Here is a 19531-nt window from a genome sequence, read left to right as displayed (position 1 = left end):
GAAAAAGTAATACACGTACTATTATTAGGATAAATACTTTACTAACATTATTACTATTTATAAAAAAAGAAACTCAAGCACAGTTAACACTTTTTTTACCTAAATAATTGTTTTATTCAGTAATAACACTATAAAAAAAGGTGAAGTAATTTGGTGTTCTTATTAGACATAGTTTGTAACTTAGTAAAATATAATACACACGGAAAACACAAATGAAAAACGAAGTAATGCAATGATTTTGAATACTAATGAAGTAGTATTTCACATTATAACACAATTTAATGGATAAAATAAGATAAAACAGAGTAAACAAAGCACAGAGTCAGTTCGCTCACAACGTAGACATCCGAACTGACCTTTTTATTTCACATTAAAGACGTATAAACAGCTGGTCGTCGGCAATCAAATATACAAATATCATTACTCTATGGCTTTTGGATGAACTGTCATCGTTTGCAGCCAGTAAATTGCATAAACTGAACCAACATATATATATATATAAATACGCTGCGTCTACGACATAGACTAGCACTTTTAGAAATAAACGCAGTGTCTACGACGTAGACGCTGTAGCACTAAAAGGGTTAAGTTAGGTTTAAATAAACAATACACAAGTTCCAGCAAGCTAAAGAGGACACTACAATATTAAAGTGCGCTGATATTAAATACTGACACCGACTTTTAACATTGGCTTTCCACTATAAATTTTTTTCTTTTTACTCTATGAACAAAAATGTCACAATATGCTAAATCTCTTATGAGTGTACTGAGTTTATTTATAGATTTATTAATTCGGATTTTTTCTCATTGCCATCATGATTATCCATAAGACCAATGTATATTCGTCAGTTCATTTTCCGGATATCATGCGGACAGATAGGCAGAAATGAAATTTTTCAGTGGCTCAAGTGACAAGCTTTGTTAGCACTCAGCCAGTAACATATACTCTGGGAAAACAAACAAGTGTCGAGAAAATATAGTACTAATATAGTTTACAGATGACAAATAAGGCAGGGAGAGGGGGTTCCCTCTGTCTAGCACAGATGCCTGCTCTTCTGTTTTGTGTGTCCTACAGAGCCATCACCAAATATATCCTATCTGCCCAGATGATATCATAAGGTTATAGATCTTATCTGTGAACCCTTAGATAAGGAAATGTTCTAATAACTAGTAGTTTATATCATTTATCAGTTTTATTATTTTTTACCAGAATTTGAACTTAGATCAAATTTACATTATAGTAAATTGTTATTTTTAGATTTGTATCAATAAATATGCTAATTTTAATTTACCTCTTATAGTATATTTATAATAAAAATTAGCTTTGAACTGAAAGAAAAATATATTTTATAGATGTTTCGGTGTTATAGGGAAATCAATGGATTTATCAGCGGTGTGTGCGGAGGGTTAATATTTTTACAATAAATGAGCACTAATCCGAGTTTAACGCAGCAAGTATTTTATGCTTTACTAGTTTAATATAAAATACATACTCTTAAGATACATATAATTTTACAAAATAAAGCACTAACTGAACTTCAAAAATGTAGAAAACAAATTCTTAAACAGCAAAAATAATATCACTATTATTGCTATCTCGAAACACTGACACACACAGAATGACCACTTAGCCTACCTGAGCGCAAACATCCAGCGTTGGAACATGTGCATGTCACCTGCTCTCCGCGAGGCCAGCGCACGCTGGTGAGAGGGGCAGAGTGTGGGGAGACTGAGGGCGGGGAGGTGTGTGTGGGAACTCTTGAGACGACTCAAGTTGTGGTCCGACGTTACGCACTTGTCGGACTGTGACCGGAAGTATTCATCGGCAGTGAACACCTGTGCAACATCATTACATCAGTGCAAAAAGTCTAATCTATACTGTACGATTTTTTTATTTTATTAGGATACTTATGACAATTTCAAATTATATCTTAGTATCTATTATGTATTGTAATATGAGAAGCAGAACCAAGTTATTCGCGAAATCAAAAGAGGAGGTCCTCCAGAAGAGAATCAGTTCTCCTCAAAACAATTTTGGTGAGGGGGGTTAAAATGGAAGAGTATCAAAGACTTAGAAATACAAAATGATAAATTTGTTCTCAATTTATGGTTTACTTAAAGCTCTACACACTTAAAACCATCTGTCAAACATATATAAAAACTAGTTATATCAGTGTCAGCCAATGAGACAAAAAGATTGAGTCGTCATTTTCACTAAATATTATTATCATCTCTAATCTTATAAATTAAATAAAAGCTTAAACACTTCATCTCCAATTTAGAATATAGGCTTTTTGAAATATTATGAATGCATTAAACTTATTCATTGCCATTAATCTTTTGACTGGTGGGTTTTGTCTCAGCATTAAAAAGTGAGTTTTTTAATTTAAATTTTTTTTGGGTTTACTGCAAAAGAAGTGATATGAGAAAACTCTCAATATGACATTTGTGAAGTTTTTTTTGTATTTACAGAGAAATTATTATAATTATGCACAAAAGTTATTCTATTTACAAAGTACCAATATAAAATAAAATATTGTCAGTACTTTCTTTTAAACATACTAATGTCAACCAGCAATGTAAAAATGAGGTTGTAATATATATCAGATGTATGAACAGAATTATTGTAAACAAATAGAAATAGAATCAGCTGATTACTTAGAACACTGTTAAATTGTAACTGAATAGAAATGAGCAAAAAAGTAACTGCGATCTAGTGGGAACATCAGAAACTACTTGAAAAGTGTTTCTATTTATTCCGCTAGACCTATTATGTCTTCAGGTTAGAGATTATTCATCGCTAAACATTGTGAAAACTGTTTTAGCGTCGTATCGCTTCCCACTTGCATATGGTATGTAGTGTGCTCCCAAATTTGTTGCGGGATTACTAGTCAAAGGGTTAAAAGATTTTTCTTATAATGGCGCAAATAGTTAGTTAGACTATTTTTATTTGATATTGATAATTTACAACATTAACAAAAATATATTATATTGTTTTTATTATATTATTTAATTTATTTAGTTCAAAATTTATTGAACGATTCAATATGCTACAACTCAATTTTAGGATTTGCACTGAACGATGAGTAAACTTTAGTTTGTAAGGTCCCACTTTTAGTTTCTGAATTTGGAGTAACAATTTAATGTCTGCTCCGAACTCATGAGGTACTCAATTTCCGTCAATACTTCCATTTGTCTGTTCACATGAAAACTTAACAACAACTTCAACTGGAATGTTCAAATTCACTATAGAATATATAAAATCGTCATCTTAATCACAGGAAGACTGCCAATGTTTTGGGGGATTCCTGTTTCTGTCTGTATGAATAAAGTAATGCTAAACAGATTTGTAATGTCCACGAAGAGTGTGAGCTACATCCATTTTTATGATAGAACTACTGAAAAAATAAAATTCACATTTAACAAAATAAATTTACTATATCGAGTACAGTAATACACTGGGTTGCTCTCACTTGTTCTGTCTATTATCCACATAAAAATGATTTTTAATAATTCTATTTTCCACAGAATATTCCTGAGCTGTCTCAGATAACAGCTTAAAACGGAAAATCAAACACATCAATCATTACAAGTGTCTGTGATACAAGAATACCAGTTTTACTATGAATGTTATATTGTTCATTCACTTTCTAACAATATAAAAATTATAGGTACTTTGGTATTATCCAGAGCCAGTGTCAATGAACACTGGTGTACTGAGGAAGAGCTAGGTCTGTATAGACCTGATGGTTTTCTACTTGCTGCTAGCTTTTGTAGGCCTACACCGTATGGTGGTTCTGAGATCTGCGTTCGTGACTCCTATCAGCACTCATTTATGGTTGTAAATATTGTACCTTTTATTGAACTCAAACAGTTTGAGGCTGCAATGATAGCCTTTAGTTCCTTAAAGTTGTTAATTGTATCTGAGTACCACACCCCTGACTCCTCTGTGGAGATATTATTGATAGGTTAATTGGACTCCTTGACTTTGTAAATAGCCATTCTAAGTATAGAACCTACAAAATGATTTTTGCGGGTGATCTTAACATTGATCCCAGAGTAACCAGCCCTCTGATAGTTAAGTTTCATAACATTTTAAAGTCTTTTGACTGCTTTTGTCTTAATTTGCAACCTACGAGATCTTTAGCCTGTTTAGACAATTTTATTTCCAACCTACATCCTTCTACATACATATGTAAAACAGTGCAGCCACATCTTCCTGATTACCTTGGTTTGGTGTTGGTGGTAAAGAACTTATATTTGCCCTCGAGTTCTTCTATAACTGCGGATCTCCCACAAACTTATCGCTATAGGGCCCAGTTGAGACATCAGTGTGGGCTTCGGTGGCATCCCGCACTTCTAGTGAAAAAAGAAAAACATCCCTCGAGATAGTACTTAAATTCAAGCTCAGATTATGTGAGCACTCATGAAGGTTAACTTTGGTAGTGCTAGTAAAATATTTATGATAACCTAAGTTAGACCTGCCCACATCGCATAATAACAAATAGTAGATAGGGACAGAACGGTTTCCGGATTATACGAAAGTACCAAATGATATATTAAGTACATAAACTCACATAGTTAAACTCTTTCCCTCTCTTTTTACATGAAGGAGTGGCAGGTGGAGGTTGAAAGCGGAGGGATCTGCGACAGGAAGGTATCGCATCCTCACTACCCTTTCCCGAGTCACTGTCTGATTCTTCTTCTTCTTTGTCTGACTCTTCTTCTTTATTTGATTCTTGCTCAGAATCTTCTGACTCACTGGAGCTGCAATCGCTGCCTTGGAAATCACTGTCTCCATCATCAAAGTCCTCCATCTGTCTTGTATATGCCTGGATAGCTGTTAATAAACATTTATTAGCAAAACATGTTTAAGCTAACTAAGCTAATTATTGGTTCTCAGTGATTCAATACTACTAGTTTAAAATATACATTGTTACAAAATATATACCTTTCATGAGATCTCTTTAAAATAATTTCATCTTTTGTTTACGGGAAGAAAAAAAAACTTAAAAAGAACTCACCCTAGAATTATTTTACTAATTCATGAGTACAAGTTTGGTACATATCAATACAGCATAAATTAATTATACTCCTTTCACATAAATCATTAAGAAATTTTAAACGTCCACAATTGTTAGCCTTATAACTTATATATTCTTTCAACGACGATGGCAAATTTGATTAATTTATACCTGTTGAACTTTTTAGTAATAGTTGCAAAAACTATAATATTTTTTATGTTAAACGCCTAAGTATAACAAAAAAAATTATGTAGGCTTCACAATTTTTCACAAAAAAATATTTTAACATGTTTTTTCAATGTTCCTCCGTGTACCCCTTGGGGGTACCTAAAAAATTAATCAGCTGTGTGCCCTACAGAGTATTTATTTAAGCGTGGCCGCAGATTTATTATAACCGATGATGCAGTTGATCTCCGCAGATTCGTTTGTTGAATCCCATTGATAGATTCTCGAATTTGAATTTTTATTTAAGATTCGGTGCATTTGAGATTCGGTTTTGACATCTGACAAGATTGTGCTTATCTGAATGAAAATTAAATTTATAACAAAAAACGCTACATCTTCTATTTCATGTTTCACAATTTACAATAGTGCTCCTTTGCTATAAGAGTTCAAGTAGTAGTTTCATGTAGTTATTACATTTTCTTTACAAATTAGGTACAAACGTATTTAGATTTTCAAGTGATATGTTTTGCTAGCCTATTGTATACATATGTTTTCTTAATTTTCATTACTTAGAGTATTTAAATTTTTAACTTTTTTGCGTTGGTTTGGAAGTACTTTTTAAAACACTATTTTTGAGGCTGACATTCCAAAGTTATTCTTTGTCTAATAAAACCTGAATTATCACAATTGTATGCTGTTCTTGACAGAACATCTTGATCTCTTAGAGGATTTTACTATTATATGAACATGTAGCACTGATAATTAATAAATTATTTTATGCAAATTTTGTATACCAGCCTACTGCAACTGTTTTCATGGTAGTTCTTACCGAATATTTCTCCATAACTTCACCGAACATGACCTACAAGTCCAAATTCATCTCCGATTATAAATTTTATAAATCTATCTATGCTATATAATTCAAATTTTGGAAACAATAACTGTCCCAAAAAAGCCCAAACAAGTTGAACCTTGATACAAAAATTTATTTTTAAATATTTCAACTAAGTTCATTGGCCAGCTTGGTACACTACTTCATTTCATTACAGCAGTCATCCAAACTTTATAAAAATTCATAACTCTGTTATTTATAAATGTAAGAGATAAAATAAAAACTGTTATGGAATACTTGTATCATTTCCTATACGGTTTCTTACAAATATTTTGTTCGTATCTCAGTTTTTGAAATATTGAATATATGTACATCCCATAAGAATAAATAAATACTTTTAACCGAGCCAGAAGGACTATTTGTAATTATTTCATCATATTTTTATTGACACAATAAGGTATTTACAATAATATGCAAACTAAATTTTGCTGAATTAATAAAAAATAAGATAGAGTTAGTCTTTTTCTGATATACAAAATTTCAATGTTCTTAATTACACTAAACTATATAAGGTCTAATAACTTGGTGAAATATTTTATGTATGTTATGACATCAAACAACTATAATATTATAATAATGAATAAAATGGATAAATATCTTTACCTCTATTATATGGTTATATACCATTTCTTACAAATATTTCCTTAAGTTCTTTTTTTAAAACCAAACAATTTGAATGGCCACAAATTGCATTGCAAACAATAATGCAAATTATACTGTTCTAAATATTCAGTAGTACGGTATATACCTTTTTTTTGCCTAACTCGCAGCTGGTATGGTGTCTTTGGAACGACAATGTCAACCTTTCCTTGGGTTCTTCTCGGAGTCCCAGTGCTCTTCTTTGGTGTATATTTGGTGGAAGGAGTTTGGTTGCGGAAGGATGTATTACGTCGTGGTGTCATCCGTAAACTTGAAGTCAATGCTTTTATGGGGGTCTTGTGTGAAGGTGTACTAGGTTTAGTTTTCGGCGTTCCTGTGCCAGTCCTGATTTTGCTTGCCGATTCCTCAGCCTTGTAGAGCATACCCTGCCTCTTCTTGGGCGTTCGGAACGAGCACATCTCCCCTCCATCCAAATCATCATCATCACAAAGGCCTGTAAGTTGGAAATTCACCATGATTTCAATCATTTAAAATATTGTTCTATTTAACAAAGTTTATGAGAAAAATATATATTATAGCATATACACAACTAAGCTAAACAAGTAAGTATTTATTGTAAAATATCTACAAATTCAATTTTTTGTATTTTGCACTGGAATTTAGTATATTACGACAAAACAATCACAACCGAACACCTCTGATTTTTTTTATATGTAGCCAAGTTAAACATCCACTTCCGGTATAAGTGTGGTGTTATCCGTAAGACAAATGGCCCGTCTCAGCCATGGAGCCAAATTCCCATGAGCTGTATCCGTAAGTATTAGTTTTGTTATACATAATATTTACTAAGCTGAGAACTTTCACTAGCAGGGATCACTTCTGGCTGGTTTATACCTTCCAGTTGAACCTACCACTGGGCACAGCAAAAACCGATGTGTCACTTAAATTTGGGCAACCTTATAGTCCAGTTATTTTAGGTTTTTTAAACCTCAATCTGCAGAAAAATTCCTAGTGAGCTGAATTTTGGTAGGCCTATACACCTTCATTAGGCCTATGGTGTTTTAATGAAGATGTTAAAAATCGACATTTATATCATGCCGGCTAAAAAAGTTAAAGGGTCAAAAGGCCCCAAAAATCATGGCTCGGAGGTCAATAAAGGTCACTATAAAAATTATTTCTCATACAATTATGTCTCTACAAACAATGTCTCTTGCATTTTTCTGTAAAGTCAACCGTTTTCGGACTAGAGTGCTGAGAAAGCGAGTAGAATGCACTCACATAGGGTATTATATACTGAACACATATAAGGCGTCAACTCTAATGCTTTTTATCAATGTATTTCAGTTTTCTTAAAACTTGTCTCTGTCGAAGCTAAGTACCATGATAAGTGTTTCTTCTCCAATTTTTTGTTACTTAGTAGAAAGGGTGATGTAGGCCGTCCATTGGATGAGAATATCAAAATTGATATGGACAATGCTTTCAATGTAATTGAAAACCATGGCAATTGTCAATTCATATTGGCTGAGTTGAAAGATGTAATTCAAGGTTACGTTCCAGATGACAAGACAATTATTATAAAAAAACTTATTGCTTGATATGGGAGTAATATTGTAATTATCATGTAAAACAAATCTTTGACTATAATTTGCTTTCGAGATACTGCAGCTAATATTTTGACTAATTTGTGGTACGAAGAAAAGTTTCACAAACTTTATCACATTTCTTACATAAATTAACTGTAAAGAATCAAAAATTCTTAACAAAAAAAGTTGAAGCTAAGTCTAAAGTCATAGCCCATGCTATAATGAGTGTAATGCGTCCACACATTATAGTGTGGAAAAAAAAAAAAAATATTTCTTCTAGGCGGGGTGTGAAAAAGAACATATTCAGTATTTCCCTCCAAGTCTCAAAGAATCAAGAAAGGTTGAAAAAGAAAGAACATACTTTCTCTATTGGCTCATCAATGTTGTGTAAGTCAGACAAACAAAAAATACAACTCTCAAAAATACCCCCGATGTATGCAAAACTGAAGCCTAAAAATCAAAGTGTGGATGAGTTTTTTACAAAAAATATTGAATTCTACCTTCAAATTATAAATCAAAATCAAAATTACACTAGAAACATTGCCTCACTAATTTCCCCACCTCCTGAGACACTGCCCCAGCTTTCACCAGTTTTTTTGGGAACGTTGGAACAGGAAATACTTCAAGCAGTCCAGGGAACATCTAAGTCTTACCCACCCATACCCACACTATCTCCCCAGGAACCTGGAATGCAGATCCTTGTGCAGGCAGAAGTACACCAGCCCAATTCTTTTTTAGGCCAAAAAGAAACACTAAGTCCAGGAAAAATACAAAGTCCACATCTATGAGAATAAACATTTTTCATCAAAATATAGATAGAATGGGGAACAAAATTGACATGCTAAATCACCTACTACACTCCAACAGTCCAGATGTAGTTGTACTAACTGAACATGGCCTTAAACAGGACACAATTTTAAATGCTAAGCTAATGAACTACACACTTGTGACTGCCTACAGTAGGGAAAAACACATTAAAGGAGGTGTAGCCATATACAAACACTCTAGGTTTACCAAAGAAACCCATAGCCTGGATGTTGAAAATTACAGCCGAGAAATGGAGTGTGAAATATCTGCAATAAAAATAAAACTCAGTAGGAAAACACATTTATGTGTCCTAGGTGTTTACAGACCGCCAAATGGATCTTTAGACACTTTTCATCATAGCTTGACAGAGATATTGGACAAAATGGACGCCTGTCAGTGTAACATCATTATTGCTGGAGACTTTAATATTGACTCCCTGAAAGACTCAAGAGAACAAAAAGAGGTAACGGAACTCCTAGCATCATACAACATAACAAGAATGACTCTCCCACCAACACGCATAACAGCCAACTCTGTGACTTCAATAGACGCTATCTGTACAAACCTGGAGACCAACAAAGTGACTGTAAATGTTTCACATACTGGGACTATCAGACCACACAGGACAATTTTGTACCATAGAGCTACCTGAAAGGTGTTCAGTCAAATCGTTCACAAAACGCAGACATCTGAATAAAAGAAATCTTTCTGAATTAAAAAAATCTCGTAGCTGCAGAAAACTGGGAAAAATGTCTTAAACACTGACAATGTTGACGAAGCATATAATAACTTCAGTAATACCATTGTAAGAGCTTTGGACTGTACATGCCCATACAGAAAGTCGCAGATTACCCAGCGACGGTCACATATAAAGATGGTCTACAATGAAGAAACAGAGGTCCTGAAAGATGAATTTTCTTAAAGCTCAAGAAAATTATAGATTGACAGGAAACCAGGAAGACAAAGCTGAAGCTGCTAGGAAAAAGAAAACCTATGACTTGAAGCTTAAAACAACTTAGAAGTGAAGCAAGCACTGAACACATTGCACAGGCTAGTAACAAGAGCAAAGCAATATGGGATGTCATAAAACAGTGAACGGAAAGCAACACATGAAACTTCAGAAGTAACTATGACATGCTTAAAAATTGGTGAACAGGAAGTGACAGATGCTACAAAAATTGCAAATAATATTAACTCCTTTTTTTCAAAAATTGCTGAAGAGGACACTTAGGAACCAAGTGAGGCATAACTACTCGCAGGAGAACCTCACTGAAATTGCAACCCCTCTATCTATCCTTCCATCCTGCAACAACTGAAGAAAATACAGACAATTATAAATTCCATTAAACCAAAAATCATCAGCAGGTATTGATGACATATCTTCAAAAATCATCAAAATCTGTGGAAGAACTCTTCTGACTCCAATTTTAGCTATCTGTAACAGGTCCCTTAACCAAGGCATCTTTCCCTCCAGACTTAAAATTGCTAAAATATATCCCAAACACAAACAAGGAAAAGAAAGATGAACCAGCCAACTATAGACCCATCTCTCTCCTACCTACTACTTCAAAAAATTATTGAGAAAATAGTTCTTGCCAGACTACTCACACACCTTCAACAAAATGGCCTCTTGACAGACAAGCAACATGGCTTTACAAAGGGGAAGTCAACAAACAACTGCAATTGCTGATCTGGTAGAGTTCATAGTAGAGAACATAGAGTCCGGCAACACCATCTCCAGCGTATACTTAGACCTGAGTAAGGCATTTGATTGCCTTGGTCACGATCTCATTTTGGTTAAATTAAAAAAGCCTAGGCATTATAAAAAACAGCCCTAAAATGGTTCGAAAGCTACCTGAAAGGACGGACCCAAGTAGTAGAGGTGAAGAAAAATGAACATGGGCAAACAAGTACTGTGCGATCAGATCCAATACCAACAAGAAGAGGCGTACCACAAGGATCAGTCTTAGGGCCAGTACTATTTATTTATTTACAAAATGACCTACCAAAGTACATGACACCATACAGTGAAAACAATTATGTATGCTGATGACACTGTGCTCTTATTAGCCAGTAATAATAACGAACATTTGGAAATTGACACATACATATCTGTCAACATGGCACAACAATACTGCATGAGTAATGACCTTGTTTTTAATCAAATAAAACTAAACAGATGTATTTTGGAAGAAATAGAAAGGACTCAACAGCACTCCCCTGATCTTCAGAATGTAAACATGCTGAAACACCTAGGTGTAACACTTGATAGTGATTTATCATGGAAAAATCATTGTAGACAATCTGTGCAAAAAACTAAGGCTCTGCCATATTTGCCATAAAAAGAACCTCAGCAGTCAGTTCACCAGAAGCTTCAAAAATAGCATACCATGCCCTTTTCCAAAGCCACTTACAATATGGAATAGTTGTTTGGGGGGGAACTTCAAATGCCAACCTGCAGCGCCTACTGAAATTGCAAAAGAGGGCTCTCAGAATAATGACTGGTCAAGGCCCAAGAGAAAAGTTGTAGAAATACATTCAAGGATTTGAAGATTCTTACAGTTATTTCCATTTACATATTGGAAACTGTTCTCTTTTGTGTTACTAGAGACCTAACAAGGCATAGAGATCTGCATGGACACAACACAAGACATGCAGGCAACTTCCACCTTCCGGCACACAGAACAGCCACCTATGCAAAAAAAACCATCTTATGCTGGAATCAAGATATTATAACACACTGCCTGAAGACTTGAAGACCAACAGCCCACAGAACCTGAAGAAGGAACTCCGGACCTGGCTCCAGGAAAGACCCTTCTACAGCATGGAAGAGTTCTTCAATTGGAGGGACAATGCATGAAGACCCAACTCATGAGGAAGAAGATATTTTTTGTCTTTAAACTTGACATGTATTCTAATCTTGATGATTATGAATAAAGAATTTCTGATTTCTGATTTCTGATTTCCACTATCATTTTCATCACAGCTGCTACTTAGCCTTCCCGTATTCCTTCATAGAAGATATGCCTCAAAAAGAATACTAGATGTTTTGTCAGCAACTTTTGATGAAGTTAAAATTGAGAATATCGACGATGGATGAATATAAAAGAAAATTATATACAACAAATTTTTCCCCTATTTTTAAATGTACAAATAAATAACTATTGAGCATAAAATAAAAAAAAAAACTTTATTACAGATCATAAATTATGCCTACGGGGGAAACCATGTTTAAAAAAAATGCTCCTTACATTCTACCTCAAAAGTGGTGAGGAGGAAACGAGTGCATCATCATAATGTAGTCGCTTTCTAAGCGCTCTAGCCAAAAAAACGGTTGACTTTACAGAAAAATGCAAGAGACATTTTTTGAAGATAATCGTATGAGGAATAGTTTTTATAATGACCTTTATTGAACTACAAGCCATAGGTCGCGAGATATTAATGAAAAACTGATTTTCGTGACCTTTTGACCCTTATAACTTTTTCAGCTGGCACGATATCAATGTCGATTTTTCCCATCTTCATTAAAATGCCATAATGAAGGTGTATACCAAAATTCAGCTCACTAGGAATTTTTCCACAGATAAAACCTTAAATGACTGGACTATTATGGAATTCCAGGAACGGCACATCACTAACCGCAAATGTTGAGATTCTGGGGTGCAAGGGTAATTCGACAGGTCTAGACTACGCAGGAGATGACGGTTGGAGTTGGTGGGATTCGTTCCCTAAGTATCAGAGGTTCTTGCTAACCTCAACAAGGATGTACCAACTCCCTGTCTGCTTTGGAGGGGCTGGTTCAGAGCTGGCCTCCCCTTCTTCCAGGGGAACATGACTTTGAGATTAGTGCCCTAATTCTTCCTCATGGATTTCGATAGGAGGCGGTCCCTACCCCTAACCTTATCCATCCTGAATATCCTATCTCTCCGGAAACAGTGCAAAGGTCCTTATAGGACTAAGTGCAATTTATAAGCTTCTTGTCCTAAGAGAGAAAAAAAAGCTGAGAATTTCTTGTAATTATCAATCTTAGCAGATAATACTAAAAATAATTGAGTTCTTACCATTTGGTTTTTGATTACTAAAGCCAGTAATAAAATTGCATATCACGAATCCTTTTATAAAAAAAATTCACGTGTATATTTACTATAAAAATTAACTAAAGTCAGTTAAGTTTGAACAAATATCTTACCTGAGGGTTTTTCACAAGTTTCACTGCTCTTTGATTCGTTATCCGAATCTTCTTCTACTACTCCTTCACTCTTCACTTCATCTTCTGTCAGTTTCTTTCTCGGTCTCCCTCTTTTTGTAGTCAACTTTTGTGTGGATAAAACAGGTACTGGAAACCATTTTTTTTTTAATTATTAATGAACATACACAAGAAGAAAAAGATAAAACTATGCTTAAAAGATTAATTGTTTGTAGGATAGTTGGCACTTCACTCCTTATAAATTATTGTTCTCAGCAAATACTATTATAAAACTTAACCAAAACATTAAAGTACACTATTATGACAAAACTCAAAGAATTACCACAATAGTACCATATTTAAGCGTTCAATTCATACACATGAAATTGAAATAGTTAAAAGTGTTTAGTGCTACTGACACAGACTTTCACCATAATGTAGCACTATCCCCTATCCCATATTTGGTTAATGCAGTCAAATACAATGTGTGCCACTTTTGTAACCTGTCGCGATGTTACACACTTTTCCTTTATCACTAATAGTCTGTTTTATCATATAAGGACTTTTGTTCACATCACTTTTCAGTTCTCTTGAATTTTAAAACTACAAAAAGTTTCAGCCTTCGGTATAATACATCACTACATATTTTGGCATTAAGCATGTCAAATGGGTTGTCTTATCAAATTATATATTACAAAATAGAGGTCTTTTGAGGAATCACAAATTTAAGGGTCCATTATAGGAAACATTTAAGGATCTAATTGAGTTTTTTACAATTTTACAAACATAATTAGTGTAAGATTAAATTTAAAAATATAAATTTCAACACACAATAAACTACCTTATTTTAAAACTTTAGGGTCTAGTAAGAGTTTAGGTAAACGAAAGATTTTTTAAAGACTCGTTATTATTTTTTAGAATTGGTTTTGTGGAATTGATAGAGGGTCAAAAGAGCCTATAATTTATGTTGGCCTACCATTTTTGGACCATTAGATTTAAAAATTCAATGGTCCCTGGTAAGGCTATATAAATATTAGTTTTAATGTTTGTAAAAAAGTATGAGTATGAAAAATTGTACACCAGTTAAATACAATACAACAATAGTTAAATACAACAATAGGTACAATTACTTTACTGTAATATAGCAAATACTAAGTTCAAACAACGTATAACGTTACTTAAGCGTTGCTAACAACTTACCTGAAGTTAAATTGGTTCCTACGATTACTTTTACAACATCATCGTCACTTATGGCTTTCACAACAACTGTATTTATTGTTTCATTTTCTGCTCTGGTGATCAATCTTGAAGATCTTTTGGACATTTTAAAACTCTGTAACTGAACAGTGAAGAATTATTCAAATTAATTCTATCAAGATTATAAGGTATAACTTAAGTTTATGAGGATTTTAAATTAATACAATTTATTGATGGACATGGGTTAATACATTAACATATTTTTTGAGCAACCTTGGTCTTATAAAACCCAGCTTGACATCAACCCTACATCAAACTACATGTCCAAACATTAATTATAATCATTATTAGGTTGCAATAATAATCTTATTTTTAAAAAGGTTCATGCTATAAATGGCTCAAAAAAAGGTACTTTGCACTAACGCACACAAACTTTTAAAGGCCATGTCCTATTCAATTTCTACCCTAAAAAAATATATAACGCAAAAATGTGTAGAAAAAACCTACAATTTTGCAGTCTACAAAATTTTGCATATCTTTAATAGTTTTTTAGTTATTTTAAAGAAAATGGGACATTTGCAAAATTACAAATATGATTTTCTCACTTCAAGCTCAATTTTTGTTCAATAATTAGTCGTTCAAACTGGTCAAACACTTAGAACGTATTATAAGAACATAAATAAAGTGAATTGTAAAGGGGTAAAGTCTCAAAATATTAGATACTTCTTGCTGTTTATTATGTACGTTAAAAATCATATGCTAAGTTAAATGAATTGAAATATTGGAATTATTCCTTCGAATAAAAATATCGAACCATTTGATAAAAACAACTGAATAACGAGTGTAGGTGTAACCATTTTTATTTAAAGGAAGTTACTTATAGAACAAATTAAAATATGTACAGTTAGTGCAGATGATTTAGTTATTATTCAAATTAATTAAAATTGGTTGATTAAATCAATGACTATAATAATAAAATATAATTTGATCATTTCCATATAAAAAAACCAGAGTCCGCTTATCATACTCTACCCGTGATTCCCACCCCTTAAACACATACGTATGTTTGTTCATGAGGATAAGCAGGATACATTAATAACATTAAAGTTTTAATTGGTTCTTCTTGCCATTAACTTAACCCACTTATACCCATTTGAATTATGGTTATTTACAATTTATTACTGTCAGCTTGTTTTAGTGTAAAAATAACAACATTGTTCCAAACAAATTCAAACAGGTATAATCATCTGTATGGTATTGGAGTAATGACCATAAGTACAATGGCGATGTTGATGTTTTATTTTTGTATAACAAGCTGTCAGACATGTTTATCCTTCAAAACAGTAAAAAGTAACTAAATGTTACACTGTTTTGTTTTTTAACATTTTTATAAATAAAGACAGCCCAAATGATTTTTAATTCATCATTAAATAAGATTTTTTTTTATTTTTTAAGTTTTTTTTTTATATTTTTTTATATAAGTTATAATTATATTTCAAGTTACACTACACTGTAATTTGAAATACTTATAGTGTAATTCGGTAGTGTAGATCATCATGAATATTGATAATTTGAATGTAGTGATGGCCACTTATTAAACTGCAGCCTTAATTATAAATAAATATGATTAGAATCTTTTTGTATTCAATAGTTTAGGTATATCTAATTGATAATTTTGGGTAGGGTATGATAAGCGGACCCAGTTTTTTATATCAAAATTGGCAAACGATATTACTTAATCATAACCATCGATATAATCAATCGATACTGATGAATTATTTTGAACAATTAACTTAAATAATCTATACCAACAGCAGTATACAACTTTCAAGTAATACACGTAGGGTAATATTTTCATTTTATATAAGTAACATTTGATTATTAAAATTGAAAGTCAATTAAAAAAAAACTACACAGCATTGCTTTGAAAGATGATGAGACATGTTTTTCGTGAGACCATTATGTGACATTTATGGGAAAGAAACAACTGTAAACTTTGAGAGGAGCAAATATGGTTGTCTTCAGTTTTCCTAATTTTGGTTAGGGCCTATAGTAATTTGTTTGATCACTGTAAATATTAAATTCATATTTTAATTTAAAACATTATGATTGTTATTGAGTACGATACTGTTATATCGCAATCTATATAACAGACTATCAATTTAGTCTAGGATTTGAGTTGCGAATATTAGGTATCGATGATTACATTCTTTGATATAAAAAACCGGGTCCGCTTATCGTACCCTACCCGATAATTTGGTACCATGATTCAATTTTGACTGTACTGCAGTTAGATTAGACTGAAAAATTAACTAATTAGGCTGTATGACATAGGCTATTACATAGTTCTATGTAATGATTTTCAAAAAAACCTTCATGAAATACAATAACAAAATGTTTGTTTATTTATTAAGAGTACAGAAGAAAACCTGCAAAATATAAAAATAATTGTTCATTGGGTAGGAAAACTATTTTTGGACTCTTGGTTATAGGTTAATAGGTATCTATGAAAAATGTTTGTAATTAGCTGTATCATTGAGATAGGTATATTACAACCAAGTAATAAGTAACCGAGTTTAGGGGCATAAACTGGAGTATTATGCCGAACGAAATCGCCATAAAAATTGTGGATCTGGCTTAGCTTTTCAAGAAATCAAAACTGATGTTTGGCTTACAAACACTTCATCCACAAAAAATAAATATTGTAAACAACAAACCTGTATTAATCTCAAACGTGGGTTTTCTATATTTAGTTATACCATAAACTATCAATTGAACTAAATGGGGTATTCGTGAATAACTGGTGAACAGTTAAACCAAACGAAAAATTTAGAATTTGGCACATTAAAACATACTCATTTCCAAACTGATGTTAACTTAATGATAATCGAACTAAGGTTAGGAATTGTGATTGTGAAGTTAAAGTGCTTCACTAAAACTGCTTAAATCTCAACCACCGTGAAGTTAGCGTCAACTTTATCGTCCGTCTGTATTCCGTGCAACAATTTTGCAAGTCAACAATCTGAAGGCGCTAACAAACATTCAAAATCTGAAATAATAGTATAAAACTAATTATTAAAAAAACGATCTTTCACAAAATCTACACAGTTAATCGTATTTATTACTTACCACAAAGAATTCCCGTTAATATACTTTTAATTATACTTTAATATACCAACGTCAAAAAGGTGGTGTCGGCCGTCAGAGGTCCTATCGTCTAAATTAAATGCACCGTTAGACGGGCGTTCTCGTATAAAAAGTAACTCCTGAGACTTAACCAAACAAGTGCCCGCAATGAAACTTTGTACAACAGATTGCTCTATAAGCTGAACTTTAATATACCAACGTCAAAAAGGTGGTGTCGGCCGTCAGAGGTCCTATCGTCAAAATTAAATGCACGGTTAGACGGGCGTTCTCGTATAAAAGTCACTCCTGAGACTTAACCAAACAAGTGCCCGCAATGAAACTTTGTACACAGATGCTCTGTAAGCTGAACTTTAATATACCAACGTCAAAAAGGTGGTGTCGGCCGTCAGAGGTCCCTAACGTTCTAAATTAAATGCACCGTTTAGACGGGCGTTCTCGTATAAAAGTCACTCCCTGAGACTTAACCAAACAAGTGCCCGCAATGAAACTTTGTACACAGATGCTCTGTAAGCTGAACTTTAATATACCAACGTCAAAAAGGTGGTGTCGGCCGTCAGAGGTCTGGGGGGGTGGGGGGGGGGGGGGGTGGGGGGGGGGGGGGGTGGGGGGGGGGGGGGGTGGGGGGGGGGGGGGGTGGGGGGGGGGGGGGGTGGGGGGGGGGGGGATAATGAAGAGAAAGATAAGGATAATATTTTCATGCTATGTTGGGTGTGTATAACATTATGAATCCATGATAACAAAAATAAGGAGAAAGTGAGATTACTTTGACAAAAATTTTAATGTAACTGAATAAAACCTAGTCTCTGATGTATTGAACTCGACCGAAATGTGTAACCTTTACTTTGCAGGTATTATGGCTCACACCCACAATTTAGTACCCCTTTGTGATGTCAATTTTATGTACAAAAGGGGGTGCCATGACCTGATTTAGCATCCCCTCGATTCTATTGCAATAATCACTGGCTCACTGCGCTCTCTTTACTTTTCCTTTTTTTTATTCCTGCAGCTACTGTAAATATTCTGTGCCATAATGTCCAAGAATCTCATTTATGGGTACCTTACATGCATAAATTCACAATTTTGTTCATTAAATTTAATTTTATAGTACTGTTTAAATAATATCCCTAACACACTACACATTGACGTTGCTGTCTACAATACACTACTATCTCTTGAAATGCTTGGTATTTCCCGTTTTATTGGAACCTCTGAGATATTTACGTATTTTCCATTTTTCTCCATAATAGGATTAATTTGGACTATTGTAAGAGTTTTAAAATAATAATAGCCACATCGGTCAAGCCGTTCTTATCAACGATTTTCTTAATGCTTTTTGATATTGAAAACGTATTCAGCTAAACATGATCATGCCAGCCAGTTAACTCATTTTATTAGTTATACTATCTGTACAGATAAGATTTAATATGTTAAATGGTTATAAAAAAACCAATTAATCACAATTAACTGAAATAAAAACGTGAAATACAAAGATATGATGACCCTAGATAAGCGAAAAAAAAAAACAAAATATTTAATTAATAAAAAATAAATTTATTTAATTTAAATACATCTAATTTCAGAAATATAATACAAAGTTGTTTAAAGTATATACAGACTTTAACTTTTTTGTCTTTTTATGAGCATGAAACTTTGGTTCTTTGTTTAAAGTTTATTACTTAGGAATATACTTTATATACCTCCTTGAAATGCAGTGTTTTATGTTTATAACATTAATGATTGAAAATATCTGGAAAGCGGTTATCTTTTGTAACATTGGTATTAAACAGTGGTTTCACCAATTCAAACAGTAATGCATTAGTCTTAAATGTATGAAATAATGGAAATATTGAAGCTGAGGAGCGCTAATTCAATACCTTGACCATGTCTGTGCACTCAATAAGCACACCCTTAAAAACGGGGGATGATATTT

At 33.2% G+C, this 19531-nt stretch overlaps 1 protein-coding gene across 1 annotated transcript in view; it reads right to left on the bottom strand.

The window, feature by feature from the left end:
- Positions 1-17387, bottom strand: part of LOC124364248 (origin recognition complex subunit 2-like) — a 29072-nt gene extending 11685 nt beyond the window's left edge. The window contains exons 1-6 of the mRNA XM_046819574.1: positions 17172-17387; positions 14458-14596; positions 13261-13407; positions 6830-7174; positions 4578-4840; positions 1637-1836 (exon numbers count right to left, since the gene is read on the bottom strand). Of these exons, the coding sequence (XP_046675530.1) occupies positions 1637-1836; positions 4578-4840; positions 6830-7174; positions 13261-13407; positions 14458-14581 (1079 nt within the window). The 5' untranslated portion in view covers positions 14582-14596; positions 17172-17387. The remainder of the gene's footprint in view (positions 1-1636; positions 1837-4577; positions 4841-6829; positions 7175-13260; positions 13408-14457; positions 14597-17171) is intronic.
- Positions 17388-19531: the final 2144 nt, after the last annotated feature.

The sequence above is a fragment of the Homalodisca vitripennis genome, chromosome 6 (assembly GCF_021130785.1).
Source record: "Homalodisca vitripennis isolate AUS2020 chromosome 6, UT_GWSS_2.1, whole genome shotgun sequence".
Classification (NCBI taxonomy): domain Eukaryota; kingdom Metazoa; phylum Arthropoda; class Insecta; order Hemiptera; family Cicadellidae; genus Homalodisca; species Homalodisca vitripennis.
Note: the sequence above shows the minus strand (reverse complement) of the source record. Positions and strands in the feature narration are given on the sequence as shown.